Source organism: Macaca thibetana, chromosome 9 (genome assembly GCF_024542745.1).
Source record: "Macaca thibetana thibetana isolate TM-01 chromosome 9, ASM2454274v1, whole genome shotgun sequence".
NCBI classification, from domain to species: domain Eukaryota; kingdom Metazoa; phylum Chordata; class Mammalia; order Primates; family Cercopithecidae; genus Macaca; species Macaca thibetana.
In genome coordinates, this window is record NC_065586.1 from 22,446,852 (window position 1) to 22,469,961 (window position 23,110).

The 23,110-nt window shown below is 43.4% G+C and overlaps 1 protein-coding gene across 5 annotated transcripts in view; it reads right to left on the reverse strand.

Annotated features, from left to right (window-relative positions):
* Nucleotides 1-23,110, reverse strand: part of PIP4K2A (phosphatidylinositol-5-phosphate 4-kinase type 2 alpha) — a 176,985-nt gene that overhangs the window by 56,461 nt on the left and 97,414 nt on the right. For 4 of the 5 annotated variants that reach the window (XM_050804061.1, XM_050804063.1, XM_050804064.1 and 1 more), the window contains exons 2-3: nucleotides 14,489-14,586; nucleotides 12,647-12,743 (exon numbers count right to left, since the gene is read on the reverse strand). In XM_050804061.1, coding sequence (XP_050660018.1) covers nucleotides 12,647-12,743; nucleotides 14,489-14,586 — 195 coding nt within the window. Of the gene's footprint in view, nucleotides 1-12,646; nucleotides 12,744-14,488; nucleotides 14,587-21,385; nucleotides 21,403-23,110 lie in introns of those variants that run through there. The other variant, XM_050804065.1, reaches the window with a different exon arrangement.

A 23,110-nucleotide genomic window follows, 5' to 3' on the forward strand; every position in this document is an offset into this window, starting at 1 on the left:
GAGAGAATGGGCTGAATGAGATCTCTACCTTGGATCTTTTATGACTCTAAAAATGGATTTACTCAGCCGGGTGTAGTGTGGCTCACACCTGTAATCCCAGCACTTTGGGAGGCCAAGGCAGGTAGATCACCTGAGGTCAGGAGTTTGAGACTCGCCTGACCAACATGGAGTTCAAGACTAGCCTGACCAACATGGCGAAACCCCGTCTCTACTAAAACTACAAAATTATCCAGGTATGGTGGCGCACGCCTATAATCCCAGCTACTCAGGAGGCTGAGGCAGGAGAATCACTTGAACCTGGGAGGCAGAGGCTGCGGTGAGCCGAGATGGTGCCATTGCACTCCAGCCTAGGCAACAAGAGCAAAACTCCGTCTCAAAAAAAAAAAAAAAAAAAAAAAAAAAGGTTTACTCAAAGACATGACTCACTCTAGGAACTGCTGTAAAACATGGGCCTCAGAAGGTGACTCAGGACACCTGTCCCAAGAAAGAGTCCGATCAGAGGACAGTACAACCATCACCTCGGCAGGGGCCTAATGATGGTTTAGGACACTCAGGCCGAGAAGAAAGAGAAGATGCAGTGAAAATAACACTTCACAGATTCCAGATGTATTCAGGACAACATCAGCCAGAACGGGCACATGAGCTCAGCGGAGGAGGCCTTGTATCTTCAACACAGTCACTGTGCTGCCTCGAACACTGTATCTACCGACACTGAGTAAGAAACTCCTCAGTGTGCTTTGTTTTGTCGCAAACGAAAAAGGGATCACAGCATGATGTTGGATGCTTGGACAAGCTGGGAGGCCCTTGATGGAAAGAGAGCTTGGGAGTGACCTTCAGGTGCCTTCAAGGGGTCCCTCCATGTTTAAATAAATCTCAAAGAGCATTAGAGTTGGAAGCAACCTTGGAGATGACTCCAAACCACTCAATGTACAGATAAAACAGACCCAGACAGCAGAAATGACTTGTCCAACTCAGTTCTCCAACATCAGGTGGGCTGGTGAGCACGGAGGGCCCTGCAGGGGCCCCACCCAGAGCCTCCATCTCCCCCTGCCATGCTGTTTCTTCACCTGGGCTCTAGAGTATGGTGGGCATTATGAAGGGACAGTCGATTTTTCCATAGTGACAAACACCTTCTAATGCCAATTTAGAGTGTGAGCCAGCTGGCACAAAACCAAACCTGTCTTTAGGTTTTCGGTTTTGCCAAGTAAAGTGTGTAGAAAATATCATCAATAACAGCCACAGTGCTAATGCAGTCCAGAGTCTGTTATTTACACTTTTATTAACAAGTGTACAAAGCTATCTGGACTCATTCTAGGACTGTTCATTACTTTACATTAACTGAGTAGGAAGAGTAGGAGCTGTCTTCTCTCCAGGCAGGAGCTGAGACAGATGAGTCTGTGGAATAAGCATTTGGGACAGGAGGACTGTGCTGCTGAGCCCTGGACCCAGAGTCAGGCACTCACACAGTGTAACACAGGGCTGAAGGAGGACCGGCACTTAGCATTTCCTATGAGTCCTGTTGACTGGTGACGATGTCAACCCTAAGAATTCTTCACATTTCTGACCATGTGGCACACTGCATCATGTCTATTTAAATTAGTTTATGTGGTCTGAGAATTGTTGGAGGTTCTTGTTTTCCTCCTGTCACTGGTTTCTGCCTTTATAAGAAATGTCCCATCCACTCTTTCTGCTTAAAACTGCATGGATTTTCTTCACAAACAATGTCAAAGCTGAAAGGAGCAATCTTTTATACTGGGAGTGCTGAATTCTGGGTTACTTTATACTCTATATGCACTCTGAATATTACTAAGCTGGGAGGATTAAAAAAAAAAAGAGAACAGGAAAAAAAGAAATTAAGATGAAATTTACAAGTTAAGACCAGCTCTACATGGGAAAAAGAAGGCCTAACAGAAGGCACCATTTAGAAAAATTATTTGTCCTCTCAATCACCTAATTTAAAAGGACAAATCTGAGATGAAGCTGATCCTATCTAAGGCCTTAAAAACACCCTTTAGAGGGTTGGTTTAGTCCTCTTCATCTCCAAAGTAAAATATTCACTTTCTGGAACATTTACCCTTATCTACCTGTCTTCATGAGAAAGCAGCCAGATAAAATTACCCAATGAAATCCACCCAGGCTTTGGAGAGATCTCCTCTCATTAAAAAACAAATTCCTTGTCATGGACACACTTGGAGAGTTATATGGTCTGCAATTTATTTAAATTCAAAACTGGGGGCTGGGCGCAGTGGCTTATGCCTGTAATCCTAGCACTTTGGGAGACCGAGGTGGGAGGATCACTTGAGGCCAGGAGTTTGGGACCAGCCTGGGCAACATAGTAAGACTCTGTGTCTACATAGTATTAAAAAATTAGCCGGATATGGTGGTGTGTGCCTGTTGTTCTAGCTACAAGGAAGGCTGAGGTTGGAGGATCACTTGAGCTGAGGAGTTCAAGGCTGCAGTGAGCCATGACTGCACCACTGCACTCCAGCCTAGTTGATAGAGACTCTGTTAAAAAATAAAAACAAACAGACAAAATTGGGGATTCTGCACCTATCAGTCACTAACAAAAGTGACAATAAGTTATTTCCTAAAGGCTTCAATAGTAACTTACATGTTAAAAGGAGAATTTAAAATTTCACAAGAAAGTTTCAGATTGAAAATTCCCAGCCCACAAGGTCTTCCTTCTATTGCTGGCCCCTGCTCACTTCCCTGTGACCTCTCAAACCAGAGGTGGGCAAAGGACATAGATGACGGCAAAACAGAATGGACCCAGGAAGCAGCCTCAGAGTGTTAGGGTGATCCATCTCAACAGCAATGGGCTGAAGTCAGGGCTTTGAGTCCTCCCTCCAACTCACCCTTCCCACATCCCTTACTCTGTTATCTGATTATCTGCAAAGAAAGACAGCTGGACTTAATGGTCTCTAAGCTTCCTGCTCATTCTTCTAATTATTATTCTGCTGTCAGTTTGTAGAGACTTAGGAAATGGACGATCATTTACTATTAGTTTATGGGAAAAAATCTAATAAACATGCACAAACTGCAAAAATTCACTTTCTTCATTGGTTATTCCTTTTCTTCTACACATTTGATAGTTTCATATTATAAATTATGAAATGATTTAAAGTCACCTGTTCTAAATAAAAATACTGATACCATAACCCATCCCAAAAGAAGAACAGCCAAAATCAACTTTGGGAAAACCTGTCTCTTATTGAATAAATTAAACTGGTTTCAACCTTTTGGGAAAAAATGTCTCTTATTGAATAAATTTTTTTTTTTTTTTGAGACAGAGTCTCACTCTGTCACCCAGGCTGGAGTGCAGTGGCCAGATCTCGGCTCACTGCAAGCTCCGCCTCCCGGGTTCACGCCATTCTCCGGCCTCAGCCTCCCGAGTAGCTGGGACTACAGGCGCCCGCCACTGCGCCCGGCTAGTTTTTTTCTATTTTTAGTAGAGACGGGGTTTCACCATGGTCTCGATCTCCTGACCTTGTGATCCGCCCGCCTCGGCCTTCCAAAGTGCTGGGATTACAGGCGTGAGCCACTAGTTTCAAACTCTGAGCATTCTTCTTCGTTGAGATATGGCTCACATACCATACGACTCACCTATTTAAAGTATACAATTCAGGCCGGGCGCGGTGGCTCAAGCCTGTAATCCCAGCACTTTGGGAGGCTGAGACGGGCGGATCACGAGGTCAGGAGATCGAGACCATCCTGGCTAACACGGTGAAACCCCGTCTCTACTTAAAATACAAAAAAAATTAGCCGGGCGAGGTGGCAGCGCCTGTAGTCCCAGCTACTCGGGAGGCTGAGGCAGGAGAATGGCGCGAACCCGGGAGGCGGAGCTTGCAGTGAGCGGAGATCGCGCCACTGTACTCCAGCCTGGGTGACAGAGCGAGACTCCGTCTCAAAAAAAAAAAAAAAAAAAAATAAATAAATAAATAAATAAAGTATACAATTCAATAGTTTTTAATGTTTTCACCAAATCATGCAACCATGATCACAATCATTTTTAGAGTATTTTCATGACTCCAAAAACAAACGCTGAACCTATCTGCAATCACTCCCATTCCTTCCCCTATCCCCCAGCCTAGAGAGGCCTCTGATCTTTGTGTCTATATATCTGCCCATTCTGGACATTTCACACGGATGTAACCATACAGTACACAGGTATTTGTGATTGGTCCCAACACTGATCTTGCAAGCACCCTAGACACAGTCATCCACCTTGAGGTGACGCACTGTGCCAGCCGCAGCCCCTGGGCTGTCTCTGGATGAGTGAAGTGACCTGGCAAGTGCTCTCTACTCAGGCCAGCACGCATACACAATTGCAGTGGACACATCACAGCCAATAAATGTTGCTTCTAAGTTTGTTCCTAGCATAGTCAGGGAGCTAGATAAAAACGAACAGTTGGACAAACATTCAAGTTCTATGGCAAAGCTGTGTGGCGCAGGGCAGGTAAGAGGATGACAATTTACTTCATTTTTGCCTATTGTGCAACTTGGTGAATAAATGTACTTTTCCCATAGCCAAATAAATACCTTTCCTATCTTACACTATCCTAGCTCAAACCTCAAAAGCTGTGTTTGAGGCTCTGGTGCTACCTCGGTCCTCTCTACAGCAAATAAAGGAAGGTAATGAGAGATGAAGCTCCCTCTTTAATGCCTTTTTATATTTATAACTGGAAATTTATTGTCCTTTCCCTTAAGAAAAGGATTAATGATGCTGTCCTTTCCCCCTTCCTCTAAACGTCTGCATTGATGTTTATTTCCGCAGTCAGAGATCCAGGATTAGTGGAGCCCCCAGAAGGGGGAAGGAAACATAAATGCCAATTTAATTAGCTCATTCTTACCGCCAATCTTTTATCTCTCTCATAAAAGTGTCCTCATTTAATAAGTTACTTTTTCCTGTATTTTTTCAACAACCAAGCATTTTGCATATTTAATTCTCTTGAACTAATCATGTAAGTCTTGTATAATTTTTTTTTTTCCATTTTGATAGTCGTTTGTATACATTCTGCTAAAAATTATGTATGAAAAGTCTTTATTTTTAGTTGAAGGAGGGGCCATTTAAACTTTGCCATGCTCAAATGTGTAAAGCCACCCTCGTATATGGGAACATGTCAATGCCGTGCAGAAGAACTCACATGATAGCCATCTCCTCATGGTGGCACAGTAATAGATTCAGAGACCTGACAGCTAGGGCGCCTCAGAGAGAACTGTGTCCCACTCCTCATGTTACGGACGAGGAAACTGAGACCCACCTGGGGTGAGTGAGTGTCTCACGGTCACAGCATCAGTCACTGAAGATCCAAGACTCAACCAGGTCTTCTAACTTCCTGGAAATATTCTTCTCCTCAACCTGGCTACCTGTTTCATGGACTTGAAACCTGGAAACCAATCACTGCCCTGCTGACAGCTCAGGATTACGATTACATGCCTCGAATCACACAGCCCAGGAGACAGGAGCAACTTGCCTGGAGAAGGCTGCTTTCTGGGTCTGTGGTTGACATATGTGAGCGAGCACAGATGGTCCTCTGACCTCGCCAGAGAGTTAAAGACCAACGTGTGAACTTGAACATCATCATCAAGGATTTATTAAATGCCCACTGTGTTCAAAGCCCTGTGTTAAGCTCTTGGGGAATTTCAAAGAAAGTCTAAGCTGTGATCTCAAGCGAAGAATAGCTTTCACTATAGAAGGGAGCAAGACACAGTGCAATTTAACACTTATTAATAATGAAACAACTTATCAGAAAAAAAGAATATAAAAATGAAAGGCAATGACCAACAGAGAAAGCAGCAGAGTTGCAGAAACTTCACAGAGTGCCATGAGATCATCTTTTAAAACCTCAGGTTGCTGTTTGACGGTGATTAAAATACCAGGGACCTGTCCCTAGGGCTCACGGTAAACACAGCGTTTAACCTGGAGAGAAGCACCCAGTGGCAAGGATGACTGGCTGTCAGCTCTCTGTCAAAAGCCACAAGGCAAAACCCAAAGCAGGTCTGAGGCAGGAAACACAGGCTAACAGGAAGCCTGGGGTCCCAGGTGGGGGCAGGTGGTGGTAGGAACAGTCATTTGCGCAGCTCATAAAAAGGACCTGAAACAGTGCAAGAAATGCCTGATGACCCTGATGGGCTGTGAGGTTGTCCAATCAAGAGGTTGTCCAATCAGAGAGGGGCCTCCCTTGGGTCTCAGCCTCGGTGCATCTTTGAGTGGGAGTTTCCTTCCAGGGCAGCCAACCTGTGAGGACAAACGGAGCAAACCCACCAGGCAACAACTGGTGACGAAGGAATGAGAGTGCCTGGGCATTCGAGGAGCAAGCACGGGGGTGATGGCGTAGTTTGAGGGTTAAGAGTTGGACCAAGGAGGAGTCCCACAAGCACGTCTGTGCCAATCCTCCCACAGCTGGACCTCTGCTCCTGACCTCACCCAGAGTTGTGAGCCAGGATGCCCAATGCAGGCCACAAGCCTCACCGGGTATCCCACCACCAGGGCCGGTCAACAGGTCAAAAACTCAACTGTATCTTCCTTTCTATCCAGCTGCAACCCCCAACTTCCCTCCCTCCGGGACCCGCATCCCTGCTCTCTCAGCCTCTCAGGTCCCAATGCGTCGGTGGCTCTTGTCCTTTGCCGCCGGCCACCGAAGCTGTGAGCTTACTTCTCTCACTGTCTTCTGACGCTGCTCCACGCTCTACACAGTGGGTGACAGAGGCTTGGCTCGCCGGGATTTCACAGCCTCCTGATTTTCTTATCTCCCTTCTATGCATTCTATAAATTACAGCGTAGTTATCTTTAGAAAATACAGACCTTGGCTGGGTGCAGTGGCTCACACCTGTAATCCCAGTACTTGGAGAGGCTAAGGTGGGTGGATCGCTTGAGCCCAGGAGTTCGAGACCAGCCTGGGCAACAATGGCAAAACCCTGTGTCTACCAAAAAAAAAAAAAAAAAAAAAAAACAAACCAAAAATTAGCTGGGCATAGTGGCACTTACCTGTAGTCCCAGGTACTCAGGGGGTTGAAGTGGCAGGATCGATTGAGCCCAGGAGTTGGGAGGCTGCAGTAAGCCGAGACTGTGCCACTGTACTCCAGCCCAGGCGACAGAGTGAAACTCTGTCTCAAAAAAAAAAAAAAAAAAGAAGAAGAAAGAAAAAGAAAAAAGAAAAGACAACACAGATTTCATGACATCGCCATTCCCCCGAGCAAAACCCACAGGGCTGCTCACTGGCAGCAGAATCGGCCCAGTGTCCCTGGTGTCTTTGTGTCTCTTGCTATTTTAACATCTTTATTTCCCACCATTCTGCTACCATCCAAATACCTTCACATTTCATAGGCTCTCCTGTCGTCTGCTTGGGCCCAGAGGGTTAAATTCTCTTCAAAGTCTCCATTAGCCCTCACTCACTTTCTTCTACAACTAAGTGGAAGTATTTACTTACTTATTTTTCATATTTTTAGAGATGGTGTCTCACTATGTTGTCCAGGCTGGTCTCGAACTCCTGGGCTCAAGAGATCCTCCTGCATTGGCCAGCTGAGTAGCTGGGATTACACGTGTGGCCGCTGCCCCGACTGCAAACATTTCTTAAGTGTCTGCTGAGCTGAGCATTGTGCTAAACCGGGGACAGGCGGCCAGGAAACACAAACACTGCTCCTGCCCTCAGGCAGTTTAAAGTCCAAGTGAGAAATCTACAAGTGAAAGTTTCAAAGGGTAGACTTGATATTCTAGAGATTAAGGCAGAATTCCTGCTACCCCACTTCAAGTTTAGTATACACTGAAGGTCTTAAGACTTTAGAATTTTATTTCTAAACTTGAAATAAGAACATCAAAAGTTTAAAATGTTAGCTCTTAAAATTAATTATTTTAAAATTAGAATTCTCTGTTACAAGCACAAAGAAGAAAGGGCATCAGATGTGAATAATGAGGGATTCTAATTCAGGAGACCCAGTAGGGGAAAAGTAAACCTGATATTATCCTCCACAGTGAACAAGAGGCCTCACTTTCAAATGTGTGGTCTATTTAGGTTTAACAGCATCAGCTCCCTCCTGCATAACTTTTTGGTTTCTGGGAGGCAACCCTCTCTGGCAGCTACTAAATGTAACTGAAGCCTCTATTTGACTTCCCAGGGCTGTTTAATGTTCTTCATGAAAATCTATACCCTCTGTTTCCAGTCTCTCTGGGTCTGAGCATAAGAGACAATCAAATAAGCATAAGAGACTGGAAAGAGGGGTGCAGATTTTCATGAAGAACACTACAAATCAAGATGCTGGGTTTCTGCAAATCTCGTTAGCATCTAATATAGAATCTGGTACATAATAGTTTTTAAATAAAGTGATGCTTCACCTTTCTTTCTTCTCTCCGCATTCCCTAAAACGTCTAGCACAGAGCCTGACGTGTGGTTAGGTACAAATAAATACTTTGATTTGATAATTATGCATGAAATCCCAGACCTAAGGGTGATCAAGGATTAAGGATGCAGAGGTAATGGTAGACATAGAACTGCAGCTATAGTCACAGAAGAGGCCTCCCAGGCAGCATTCATCCTGAAACATACCTTTAAAGTATGACGATGGATATCATGCTGGTCAAACAATGATCAGAACCCTGATTCAACACTGAATCAACCCTGAGCATATTACAAACCAATCATGCAATTTAAAAATGCCCTAATGAATTGGAAAACGTTCTGAATCTAGAAGCACTGGTTACACACGTGCATGAGCGCGCACACACACACACACACACACACACAGAGGTTTACATATATATGTTACATGGTACTGCTATTAACAATGAATATTCTAGAACTGTTCTTTGAATTTGTCTTTAACAACAAGGAAAACTCATTTTTAAAGATATTCCAGAAATCAAAACCAGAGGAAAGATACAAATGTTTACTGAGAAAGCAGGAATGTTTTCATTTTTCATTTCATTATCCTTTTCATTTATCTTAAAAACTTTTTAAGAAGTTTAAGTTCACCAGTAGCGGTCAATTGCATAGGTTACTTAACTATGTTCTACTTCAAACAGAGCGATCTCCGCGGACCAATACCTACTTTTTTCAGGTGTAGCAAAAAGGTGGTCACACAAACAAGACAAGTCGGGACCATTTACCCACTCGGCTGAATGGAAAGGTCTGAATATGAAATAAACCAGATGATAGAGCCCCTGATCACCACATTGATTTAGAGCCGCTGGTCCAAAATGCAAGCAGTTTGGAAAAATAAACACAGCAGGCAATGCCTGGTCTCCTTTTGCTATCCAGTGTCCTCCAAAACACCATGAGAGCCTAGGTCACTGATCCTACTTTCCAAGTCAGTTGGGAAAGAGTACTCAAAAAGCAGCTCACACTGATAAGCTCAGAAAAAGAGTTGGTTTTTTCTGATGTATGCAGTCTTCAGTAACCAGTACCCAGGAGTGACAGAGGCGGCCGGTGCGAGACTCTACTCAGCAAAGGCACATTAGCAAGTTCTGGGAGAGGAAAACAAGGTTGTTTTTAGTCATTTGGTGTCACATGTGCCAAATGATACCTGTTACTTGGACGGGGCATGAGGATTGAACTGTCTGGGCAGTAACAATGTGCCAGGCAGCTGGAGCCCCAGGTCCTGGCCCCTGCCCGTCTTCTGCCTGAATCCCTGCAGTACGCAGGGGCCTGCAAGGTGACCCTGGAGCCAGAGCTGTCACAACTGCCCTCCTTTCTTCCAAGCCAAGTAGCGATAGACTGGGATACAGCCCCAGATTTATGATCCTGTTTTCAGTTGGAACTCAGGGTCCCTGACCCTGCTGAAGAATTTTAGGAGGTACAGACACTGGGAAAGAAATACAGGACTGAGGAGGGAAGAAAAGTATACCTCTGGAGTACTGAAGTGACTGAATACACTTTTCTTCTTCTTCTTCTTTTTTTATAGAGGGGAGCATACAGTTTTTTTAAAAATAGAAATACAGTTGCCAAAGAGAAAGCAGCAATTTAAATGCCAAAAGCAGCAGGCAGAGCTAAGGAAAGGAGGAGTGTTCGAATGATTAATCACACTCACACCACTCTCCCCAACAGGGAGCTCTCATGTGAAGAGTTTAACGGACTTGCCAATTAGTTACTTGTGAATCATCCTCCACTTGCCTAATTTCCCTTCAAAGTTTGTACTCAGCAATTTGCACTGACTTCAATATCAACTTACGTAGTTTTCTTTGTAGGGTGAAAAAAAGGGAAGAAAAACCACTTCATGTCTTTGCATTTCAGCAACTAAATTGGTCATTTGAGGAAATTTTAAAAATGACTTTTCTTTGCTGCAGTGCAGAACTCAGAACATAATGGGTTCATTTTGGATCTCATTTGACAGAGTTGATTATGACAAGAAATAGAAAGACTTCATTTCAATAATGCTTTGAGATATCTAACAAGATAAGATGCATGGGCCCTCAAAAGTCAGTTTCTGTGAAATGCCAGTGAAATTGTTTTATTAAAGCAACACCCAGCCAAACAAAAAAAGGATGTGGACAGAAGGAGGAATACACTGGTATTCAGCTTTTCTTAAGGCAGAGGAGATTTTCTTAAGACACTGAAGGTATCTGCTGTTAATTCCTTTAAAAAAAAAAAAAGCACCTAGTTCATTTTCATGTGGCCTCTTTAAATTTAGTAATGATTCTAAAATGATACAGAATTATTAATTTTAATTTCAGAGAAATGCTTTTTACTATTCTAAAAATTATCTGTGAAAAGCTAATTATTTTTACAGCAGTAAACTTCAAGTCCATAATTGTGATCTAAGTTCTCTCTTAAAAATTAAGCCCCAAGGCCAGGTGCACTGGCTCATGCTCTGTGAGGATGGCTTGAGGCCAGGAGTTGGAGAGCAGCCTGGGTAACATAGTGAGACTCCATCTCTACAAAAAAAAAAAAAAAAAAAAATTTAGCTGGGCATGGTGGTGCACACCTGGAGTCCTAGCTACTCTGGAGGCTGAGGTGGGAGGATCACTTGAGCCCAGCAGTTTGAGACTGCAGTGAGTTATGATCACACAACTGTACTCCAGCCTAGGCGACAGAGCAAGACATTGTCTCAAGAAAAGAAAGGAAATGCCCTAACATGAGTGTTGGCTCCCATGCAGTTTTAATAGCAAATGAGCAACCACATCCTTCCTGTCCCACTAGCCAGCCCTCAGCTCTTCTGTGTACACAGAGCCTCAAGCTCAGGGTCTGGACCTCCATGCAAACCACAACCTCAGGCTATCGTGAGACAGTGTCACTGGCAGCCTGGTCAGCACTGCTTTCTCCAAACATGGCAGCCTCTCTCATGCCTCAGCAAACATGTGAGAAATTCCTGGAAATTTTCGGCAATGGTACAGAGAGGGCAGTGGGAGCACAGATCTTTAAGAAAGTGTGCTAACTATCTCAGTTTGCCTCAGGGACCCTATTCTTCGGAGGAAAACACAGGGTAAGCTGTATCAGTATTCAATTTGTAGTCACCCAGGGTGGCAATATGTCACTTAATGCAGGATGAATTCAGATCTTAAACTGAGGGCAAATTAGGACTAGATTTGAAGGGACTTAAGTCAGTACATGTTGAGCATCCCTTATCTGAAATGCCTGGAGCCGGTCGTATTTCAGATTTTTTCAGATTTCAGAATATCTGCATAGATAATGAGATATCTAGGGGATGGGACCCAAATCTAAACACAAAATTTATCTATTTCATATACACCTTATACACATAGCCTGAAGGTAATTTTATACAATATTTTAAATAATTGTGTACATGAAACGAATGCTGTGTTGAGCACTTAACTGTGGAATTTTCCACTTGTGGCATCATGTTGATCAGAAAATATCCGATTTTGAAGCATTTTGGATTTCAGATTTTCTGATGGGGATGTTCAACCTGTCCCTTAGATTTCCGCTTTTGAAAAAAATCCTTAGCCATTTACGAATCTGGCTCGCTATATGAAACTTGGGTAACCAATGTCAAATCCTTTCTCAGAAAAAAATGATCATGGCTCAACAGTTATTTAAAGAGTTAAAACAGATGTTCAAAAGTTAGAATGCAGGATCAGGCCAGAGTGGGGAGGAGAGCAGCAGTACACATTTTTACGTGGTGGGAACCAAGATGAAGAGGAAGATGCACCACAGGACACGCCCAGGATGCTGAGTTCCTGGTGCTGACCACAGTGCTATGGTCATTCCACAGTCCAGCACTGCAGTGCACAAAGGGTGCCCTTTGACAAAAATGCTGTGGCAAGAGTCTGACCAACTTGAAAAGCAGCAAATCAGCAAGATAAAGATTCCTGAGAGTCCTAAGTAGCCTCTACAAAGATAGAAAACATGCACACTCACACAGGCTACTGACATGTCTGACAGCAGAAATTAACAGGCGGCTCTGCTAGCAGAACCTTTCCACCTGGAAATGAGAGTATTCTATAAAACCCTCACATGCTCAGTCTCCTTCCAAAGAACAGTAATATATTTTCCTACTGACTTTTATACCAATATCATATGTATAGAGGTCCCCAATCAGAAGAACACTTTACTTCAGCATGAACATTAACAACTTATTACACAAAATGAAAACTACTATTATATAATTACTTTTATTGACAAAAATAATAGATCCTTTTTGCCATGGCAAAACCCATTTCCTACTGGAAGCAAATGTTACAAAAGCAACTCACCTGGAAATCTTGATCATCAATTCCAAACCTCTCCCGCAGGTTACGGAAGACCATCGGGCAGTATTCCTTAAACTTGAAATGGCTCGGCATGTTTTCTCTGAAACAGTCACAGCGTGGAATAAAGCTCAGAGACAGTCAATCAGACTTGCATCTGTCACCACTGAGTTCCACATGTAACTAAAGAAAGGTTTGGAGTTCACTGTCTACTAAAGGGACAGATGTGTTTCCTAGAACCAGGTACAACCCGCAGGAAGATCCAGGAGACATGGGGGGCTAGACGGCTGTCTGTCTGTCTCCTTTGTCACAGGCACGCTTGGACTATGTGACCTCTTTAAATCCTGGCCACACACTGCAGCCATTCCTCAAAAAACAAGAGGTGGGGAAGGAAGGGGCCAGGCAGGAGGAGCAGTGAAGGAAAAGCACAGTGGCAGGACAGTGAGTTAGGAAGAGGTAGCGGAGCAAGCCACCAGCACGGCCCCCAGGTTCCGTCTCAGCTACTGCCGAGGAAAGCAGGGCCACTCCCTCACCCCCCTAAAAGGCTTATTTTATATAAATGCCACATTCTAAATTTGCATACAGAAAATTCCCTCAAAGTCAGCCTCTAAACACTGTTATGAGAAAAACTAACACATCAGCTTCACATAAGGACAATGGATCCCTGAAGAAATTTCGTAATCAGCCTGGCACGGTGGCTTACACCGCTCATTTGTAATCCCAGCACTTTGGGAGACTGAGGTGGAAGGATTGCTTGAGACCGGGAGTTTGAGGCCAGTTTGGGGAACATAGTGAGACCCCTGTCTTTACAAAAAGTTTTTTAAAACATCAGCTGGGCATGGTAACCTGCACCTGTAGTCCCAGCTACTTGGAAGGCTCAGGAAGGAGGATTGCTTGAGCCCAGGAATTTGAGACTGCAGTGAAGACCCCTGTCTTCACAAAAAGTTTTTTAAAAAATCAGCTGGGCATGGTAACCTGTACCTGTAGTCCCAGCTACTCAGAAGGCTCAGGAAGGAGGACTGCGAGAGCCCAGGAATTTGAGACTGCAGTGAGATATAATTTCGCCACTGCACACCAGCCTGAGCAACAGAGCAAGATCCTGTCTCAAAAAAAATTTCATAATGATCCTCACATGGGAGTGATTTGAGGTTCACCCTAATCATTCAGAACTGTTTCCCTCTTTTTGTTCCCACGGAACCAGACACGCATATAAATTATACATATGCACACACCCCTCCCTTATCATACTTTGCACACTGAACTATAGTTTGTATATGTGTCAGTTTTCGTACTCTGAGCCCCTTGAGGGCAGGGCCAGGTCTTCTATATCATTGCATTTCCAGCTCTCAATGGACCACCTAACATATAATAGGTGCTTCATAATGATGTCTAAAACGACATTCAAATGAAGGAGAAATGTTCTCAATGCCCAACATGGCATCTAATTGTGCCTTATGAAAATGTACCTTCGGTCTTTATTGTTCTATGATGGAGTCATTGCTGTTCATAAATCATCATTTTCAAAGTTCTGTGTACAAGAGCAGAGGTTCATAACTGATAAAAAATCCAAGCAATTTACAGCTTGAAAAATCTGAATTATAATGAGAATATCACTTTCAACGTATAAGATATTCATAGAGAACAATATGCCATATGGCAAAGGATATTATCCCAGAGAGCCTGCTGTTGCTTCTCTAAAAATGACAGATGGTTATGTTTATCACAGGATTAACTTCATCAGCAAAACTTTACTCCCACCCATTGAAAAATTATGTGATTACAGAAATTCACAAAACTTGTACTCCTAGCAGCCATGCTAGTCTTATGAAAGGTCATACTTGCACTTACTTGTTAAAAAGGTGATTGTCCACCTTTATTTTTGAATAGGCTTTGAAGTCATCTGGCATCAACATAACAGGGATTTGAACATGGCTCAGTTCATTGATCTAGAAAAATATAAAATAAATAGCATGGGTTATTACTATCCAGGTGAGGAGGACTTGACTTGAATGTGTACCTTGGGGAAAAAAAACATGGTGGACACAGGAAGTTCTCTTCCCACCCACCCACCCATCCTCCTTCCCTCTGCCATCATAATCTCTCTTCCTGCCTCATTCCCACTTCTTGTGTCTGTCTGATGCTGGGTCCATGGCGGCCATCGGATGGCAGTGGTGAAGGAGATTCAATCCTCATGCCGCCTGTCTCTGCTTCTTGCCCATCCACTCTCCCTACCTTCCCTCCAGAAACTCATCCCCAAGCCCCTTTGGTCACATGTCCAGGACAACTTCCCTCTGTAAAGAAAATGTAATCTGAGAAAGAAAGCTTTTAAATTTTTCATGTAAATATTTGTTGGATTAATGGACATGATTTATATATTGAACTCCAAGAACAACACTCATCTGTGTGCTCTTTACTTCCCTTACAGGAACTAAGTTTAAAAATAAAGACTGGGGTGGGGCATGAATTAACCAAAAGAAGAACCTCCATTCAGGGAAGGAGGAAGACATGTGGCCCCAGGACTGCAAGAGAAGGAGGTGGGTTGGACATGAGTCAAGAACAAAAGCAAAGATGTGCTTCCAAAGGACAAAGGGTAAGATCAAGTTCCAGTGAATGACAGGGATGGCTTTGGACACATGATTTTGAAAAACCTTAACTTTCTCTTGGTTAACTATTTTTGCATGTTGACTTTCCTTGTTGCTAGCAATAAAAACCATGTCAAAGATTTATGCTTCCAGTAGGATAGAAGGCAGGCACGCTGAAGGATTCTCAGTTACAAAAACAAGCAAACAACAAAAGAATGAGCTGCTTGATAGAGCAGAGGTTTTTTTTGTTTTTTGAAATCACATTGCTGGGTTCACAGACAGTAGAGGGAATCTCCAAGAGACCTTTCTTCCCCTAAAGTGAGTTTAACCCACATGGAGTGTGGGGACCATTAAGCAAGCCTGAAAGGAGGGACTCCCTGAGGATAACTGCCAGTTTCAACACTTATTTGGGCCAAAGGAAAGCTGGGAGCTCAACCAAAGGCTTCAACATTAACCTGAGATCCTTGAAGGAAGCCTTTGAAAGTGGCCCCAACACCTGGCAGAAGTAAATGCAAATGATCTCTGGAGGAGAGCGCCCCCTGCCAGGCAACCAGGCTTCCCACAGATGGAGATCAATCAAACATGAGCTCACAGAGATAGCAACGACTGATTAATATTCTCAAGACTTTAGTTACTAAGATGATCAGATAGATAATTTTTTAAGCCATGAGAAGTGAGAAATGTATACGGAAATAGAAGATGAACAAAAGATGATTATATTTGAAAAAATAATGATGATTCAGATTTTTCCACAACTAACGACAGTTATAAATCTGTAGATACAGTTGGGCACAGTGACTCATATATGTAATCCCAACAATTTGGGAGGCTGAGGCAGGCGGACTGCTTGAGCCCAGGATTTTGAGACCAGCTAAGGCAACAGACTTTGTCTCTAAAAAATAAAAAAAATAACAAAAATTAGCTGGGCGTGGGGGTGTGCAACTGTAGTCCCAGCTACTTGCGGGGGTGAGGAAGGAAGATCACTTGAATCCAGGATTTCGAGGCTGCAGTGAGCAGTGATTGTACCACTGCACTCCAGCCTGGGTGACAGAGTGGAGCCATGTCTGTTAAATAAAAAACAAAAAAAAGCAGACTATTCAAAGCAATATATAAGTAAGAATATTCAAAGCACAACTAGATATGCTGTAGTTAAACTAAAGAAGGCCAAATGCAAAAAGAAAGGAATGGTGGCCAGAGAGCAAAGGCAAACACAACAGAGGAATGATAGTGACAGCTGACAGCTAGCTTCTCAAACCCACTGAAAGAAAACAGGAATCTAACATCATATAGCTTCTCCAGTTCACTTTCCCCAAGCATCTTATGATACTAAGTCATTTCCAGAGTATATTTGTGAAAAATTAAAGTTTATATATCTTTATGCTATCAGAGGAATATCAAAGTTTGAAAAATAACAGAAAAAGAAAATCATAATGGAAATCCAAGTCCTGTGATAACAAACACAATGCGAATGAAGCTGGATGCCAACTCAATCAGCACTTCGATATGTTGTGGAACAAGAGAAAGCAAAACCCAACATGGAGGTGGGACCGGACACTGATTATTTAAATGCACGTGATGCATTCAGTGGATCCTCCAAAGCTTTGATGCCTCTTGAGGCTGCTTAAATCAGTATCGCTTAACAGAGTCTTCTCAGAAAGGAAGCAGGAAACCAGAAACTTTCTGCATCCTTTTGCTTTTTGGTACCTGCTCTGGAACATGTTTTGTGGAGAAAATACGAAAACTTCAGTCAACATGGAATGAGTAAACTGAGAATTTTCCTTATTGATTTTCCTTCCCCACCCATCCTCGCGTCAGCACAACCTTTAAGAGTCCACTCAGTGCTGGGCACAGCTCGGACACCAGTCTTTGCCCTCTTGGGGCTTATGGTCCAGAGGGGCAGACACATTAACTGAAGAACTGCCCCAAGTGTAGAACTCCAACAATGACAGAGTCAGGAGGGAGAAGCACATCGGACCATAAGCAAGTATGGAAAAGGCCCAGGTCAGGTGGGGGAGGCATGCGAGGCTTCCCTAGGGAGCAACGGCTCGTGGAGAAAGGAGAGGGCAGGTGGACAGGGCTTCCAGGAAGAAGGCGAGTCCTGGAGACGAGGGGGCACTGTTAATGGGCAAACAGTGCAGAAACAGACAAGGCGCACGGCATGAAAGGGATGAACAGCATGCTCAGGAGCACCGGGAAGTGGCTACTGTAGAATTGCACCACACAGAGGACAGCAGCTCAGCAGAGGGCGGCGGAGGCAGCACAGATGAAGGAAGCAGACACTCCAGCATGCTCAAGTGCTGAAATCTGCGGGGCTTGATGACAGACTAGAAATGTAGAGAAAGATGGAGGGAGTGCTGCATGCATGCCGGGGTAGCTGGTGAGTCCACTGACTGGCACAATGCATTTTAAGAGAAGAGTTCAGTTTTGAGCTTGTTAAATTTCATGCGCTCTTGGGACATCTAAGTGTCAATGTCAGGTAGGCCGTGGACAGGTGGGTCTGAAGTTCCCAGGGGCAGCAGGGGCAGGAGATAAAAATGTGTGTATCCGTGCATCAGACATTAGCTCCCCAGAGGAGTGGATGAGGTAACCTGGGGAGGGGACGGCATGAGAGGGAGGAGGGCGGAGAAGCAGTCTCCAAGAACAGGAACGTTTCACAGCCTGGAGAAGAGGATGAGAAAGGGGAAAACTGCTACTGAGGCAGGAAGTGAAAAAGCACAGGGCCACCCAATGGGAGTGAAGGGAAAAGGGGGATCAAACATGCTATGGGATGAATATGACACTTTTGAGAAGGCAGGGACTGGGAAATGTCAGCCAGATTGAACAGCACGGGAGGTCCTTGGCAACCCTGGCAGAATTGTTTCGGTGGAGTGTAGCAATGGAACCCAGACTGAGCTAAGCTGAGGTAAGGAAATGCCGGCACTGCACATGGCTATTTCTAAGGAGCCTGGCACGGAAGGACAGAAGCAAGATGAAGAGGGATGGGGGACAGAGGGAGGACCTGAGAGAGAAGGGACATTCAGTAGCACTTCTCAAGAAGGTGGGAGGGGATGGGATCCAAGCATGCAGGAAGGAGAGGCTCTGAGGAGGGAAGCAACTTTCCTATTTACAGGAGGGAAAAGAGACAGGTGTCATGGCGAGGTGGCAGAACTGACAGAGGGAAGACACAGGGCTCCCATCCACTGGCTCCTATTTTCTCTGGGAAGTAGGGCCATGGACACCTGCTGAGAGTGAGAGGCAGGCTGAGGACTTCAAAGGTTAAAGAGAACACAGGGAGCTTAAAAAAGGGACTGAAGAATGTGGATGGACAAGTTTAAAGAGAGACAGCAGGCTGGGCTTCCAGGCAGAACTGAGCATCATCCACAGTTTGTGATGGTTCACATACAGGAACAGAGCGAACTTGTGGAGTGACATTCCTCATTCTGGCAGAGCTCGACCCCAGGGTGCCGGTGCAGAGACAGGGGATGACAGGGGTCCTTCCGGATGGAGGTGTTTGCTGGTTGAGTGTGACATAAAGGGGAAAGGAGTTCCAGGACGATCACTTGGAAACAGAAAGTCAGTACAAAACAAGATCGCTGATCGTAAGGAGTTTTCTACTGTAGTCGATGGAGCAGGACCTTCACCATGTAGTAAAATACCAAGCAGCACAGAAGAAATGCTGAACCCAGACAACAAGTGCCACAGAAGCACAGAGCAGGAGCCCGTGCTCACAGGTGTGGGTGATGGGCTTCTTGGAAGGAGTGCAGCCCTACATGGCCCTTGAGGGACGGAGAGTTCTGACTACTGTGTCATTTAAATGTCAGAGAAACACAAACCTTTAGCTATTCCCCATCTTCCAAAACCAGACTACCCCAAGAGGTAGAGAATATTTGGTCCTCATTATCAAAGAAGACAAGAAATGAGACAAGAAGAAAAATCAAAGATAGTTACACTTATACCTTGGTTTACGTGGAATCATAAGATGCTGAAATTAAAAGAGAATTTCGGAGATCATATAGTCTAACCTCTCATTTTGCAGATTGTAGTATGTCCTGGCAGAGCAGTATCTATACCTTCATAATTGAGTAGTGGGGCAGGATACTGAGTTAGATCTGACAGCTACTTTATGGCTGCTTTATCTTTCTTCCAGGTGGCCTTTCATTCTTTACACTTGCCTAACATTACTTTTGGCCTTATTTCCCCTCCAGATTCCCCCCAAAAAACTTCTTGGTCAGGTAGGTGGTAGCTAGATTTAATGACTTGTAAACAAACACTTCACAAAACAGAGGATCTATTACTTAAAAGAGAAGCTTTTAATTAGTAAACTAGTTTTTCAATAGTGTACCCATAAGCCCCTATATTATTTTTTATACAGCACGTTTTACTTTGTTGTATATGAGGCTTAGTGATCATTCATCAGTTTTACTGAAATGGATTACTTGCAGAGCTGCTTAATAACTGAAAGGACACTTAACTTCCTGAAAAACTCTCTCCTTTAGCTGGTTACTTTGCTCTTACCCAAACTAAAATATATTGCTTATCTCCAGTTCAAATTCAAATTCTGGTGCAAATGCAGGTCATGGCAATGAGCTCTCAGTTTGAAGAAGGCTGAGTTAATCCTATTTGTTAACTTCAATATTTTATATAGGGCTCTGGGCTGTAAACTTTCAGACTTTAAAATAAAGATTATTGGGTTTTAAAGTCTCCAGTTTCACAAAACTTTAAATTATTAGTTTGGCATTCTACCTAGACCAACCATTCTATATGATCTACCCTAAAATTGATAACTAACAGTGGTTTATCATCATTATTTTACACTTATTATCAGGATTTTTTTAAAAGATAGGGTTGCCCAGGCTGGAGTGCAGGGGCATGATCATGGCCAACTGCAGTCTTGAGCTCCCACGCTCAAACGGTCCTCCGGCCTCAGTCCTCTGAGAGCTGGGACTACAGGCGTACACCACCATGCATGGCTAATTAAAAAAATTTTTTTGTGGTGACAAGGTCTTGCTATGTTGCCTGGGCTGGTCCCAAATTCCTGGGCTCAACAGATCCTCTTGCCTCAGCCTCTCACAGTGTTGGAATCACAGGCATGAACCACCGTATCTGTCCTTTCATCAATATTTTTTAAACAAAGAATTGACACTTTTCTAAGATACTTACATTGGGAACACACACACACACACACACACACACAGTTCTATCTATATGTTACATAATATTCATAAAGGAAACAAAAAGATTTGTGTTAACCATTACTATTTTGAAGGAAAGAATCATACACCCTTTATAGGAATAAGCATACACTGTGAAATCCAAACAGTTTTTAATTCATGAAGATGAAAGTGATTTTTGAGTTTATTAAAATTTTCTTAGGTTAGCTGAACAAAGTGAAAGCACCCGTTATACTATCACATAGAGGCCACATTTAAGGTTCCTTCGGGTTGCAAATATTCAATAAAATTCTCACAGCAAAAGAGCAATATCACTTTATACTTGTGAAATACTTAATGGTTGTCAATCCGCTTTGGCAAACACAGGATAGTTCTTTGTGCTGCCGGCCACACTTGCAGGCCTGTAAAACAAGTGTATTAGAAATTCCCCACCCCACACAGAGCGGCTGGAGGCTGGGGCCCCAGGCGTCCTGGGAGGGACTTCTTGTTCCTGTTTATGCCGTGCCAGTCACCCCCAAATCGCAGGTGTGGGTCTGCACTGCCTTGCTGCTCGGCCTTTGGGCAGCAAAGCTGCCCATGCTGGGGCTCCACAGATGACATAAAAATAAAGCAGCTTTGTTGTCCACATCAATAGAAACAGGGTCAAAGGGGGTGGAGAGGGCTGGTGCAGAGCGCCAAAATGTCCCTGATTATGGTATGACTCAAGAGTGGGGGCAGGGGTGAGGGCAGAGGGGGAGCTGGCATGTGGCAAGGGGAGGGAGGAAGCCGAGGAGAGCTCCTCAGTCTTGGCTCAGCTTTGCCCTAACTCACTGCCATAGCTGGCACTAACCTTATGGTTCATGCTAGGGGCACACGTGCCAAGATCCACGTGAGGCACTCCAGACACAGTATCTTACCTGATCTTTACAACCCAAGGGGGTAGAGGTGCTATTATCATGCCCATTATACAGATAAGGAAATTGAGGCTTAGTGAGATTAGAAAAGGTCCAAGCTATTAAACAGTAGAGCTGTACCTGGAACTCAGCCCAATCTTAAATCTTCTTCTGCCAACATAACTCACACGAGTTACCTGGAATATAAAATTTAGGGAGCTGGATTGGCTGAACCCAAGATACTTTCAAATTCCTAACAGCCTGTGAGATAAGATTCCCAGCAACTTCATAAGATATCTGCCTGAAATTTAAGTCTTCATTGTGTTAAAAAAACTTCTAAAAGATTCCTTATTTTAAAAAAAAATAATAATTAAGTACATGTTTAGGATAGATGATGAAATACACAGTTAACTAAATATGTACCATGGGCTACTACAATTATAACAGCTGTGGTTTCAATAGCACAGTGGAAATCTGGAAAGAACTGTGTAACTGAAAAGTTGTCATCTAACATTTCTTGTCATTTTAAAAAAGGGAAAATACTCCTCAAAGCTCCATTAAATCTTAATCAATCATACACTGTATCCTTGAAGGATGTAAAATCTATTTCTAAGGCAATTATTTATTAAAGCCAATTGTCTCAGTTTCCTTCATGAAAAATAAAATTAACACAAAACATAGTAACATTTATGTGGGCCTTTCCTTTTAAATTACCATACAGCCCAACTCAGAAAAGGTACCTCAATTCCTCTCCTGAGCAAGGCATTGAAATTTACATCACATGGAAGTTCCCTCCAACACTGCGAAACACAGGTTTGTTTTTTTGCGTGAGATTGGCTGACTGCAATGAGCATCACTCCTGCAGATGTAAGGCTAAATTCACGCTGGCAGGAAAAGAGAGGTTGCAATTAAGCTGCAGAAACGGGAATGCTAAATTGCTACTGGACAAGGAATAAATAAGTGAGACCCAGCTGATAGCGGTTCTGAAATTAAGGCATAGAAAGGTGTCCCCACAAAGCCATCTCACAGTGTGACATTTAAAAAATAAACCTCACTAATTTATATCATTTTTAAGTCAAGCAAAGAATATGCTCATAAATTCTGAGAGGCATTATTAATGACACTTAATTAATTCAGATATATTCACCCTAAACACTATGTTCTCAGACTAATACATAATTAGTAATTGGTTTTCATTCAGCCAAGAATACGCAAAAAGAACCAAAAAAGCCTCTCACATGTAGAGGAGACACTGAGATACTTAATCTGATTATAATGAAGACAATTCCCTACAAATTATGACATATTGAGATGAAACAGGAAGCACCCCTCGTGTGGAGCCCCTGTCGGGTATAAAGGCTGGCAGAGGTGGCAGGGGGCCTGGAGGGGGAACTATTTCATGGCAGCATGAGCACTGGGGGAGACAGGAGATGTTCAGTGGTGTAGGAATTATCTTGAAAGGCCCGTGCATCCCTTCTCAAAAATCTCAAGACACAGATTGAAAAAGGGCTCACTTTATCTCCCAAAATACGTTTCTACCACTGAAATGTGAGGGCCTACTTTAAAACATAATTCAATAATAAAAGTAACCAGAGCGAGGTAAGCACAAAGCGTTCAAGATCAGTGAGGGCCCAGCAGTAAGAAGTGTAATGCATAACTTGATATGATTATTCTGGATACTATTTTAACTTTAATTAATTTCATAGGGAAATCAAACAATAAATATGTCATACCAGATTCCCTAGACTTTGCAAGTGTTGCAATTGCTTCTGGCTTCTACAAATGGATGCTCGCTAGCTTCATGACCTAAAATGTGATACGAGTTCACCACTACAGATAAAAATCTCTCCTCTCTTTCCCCACATC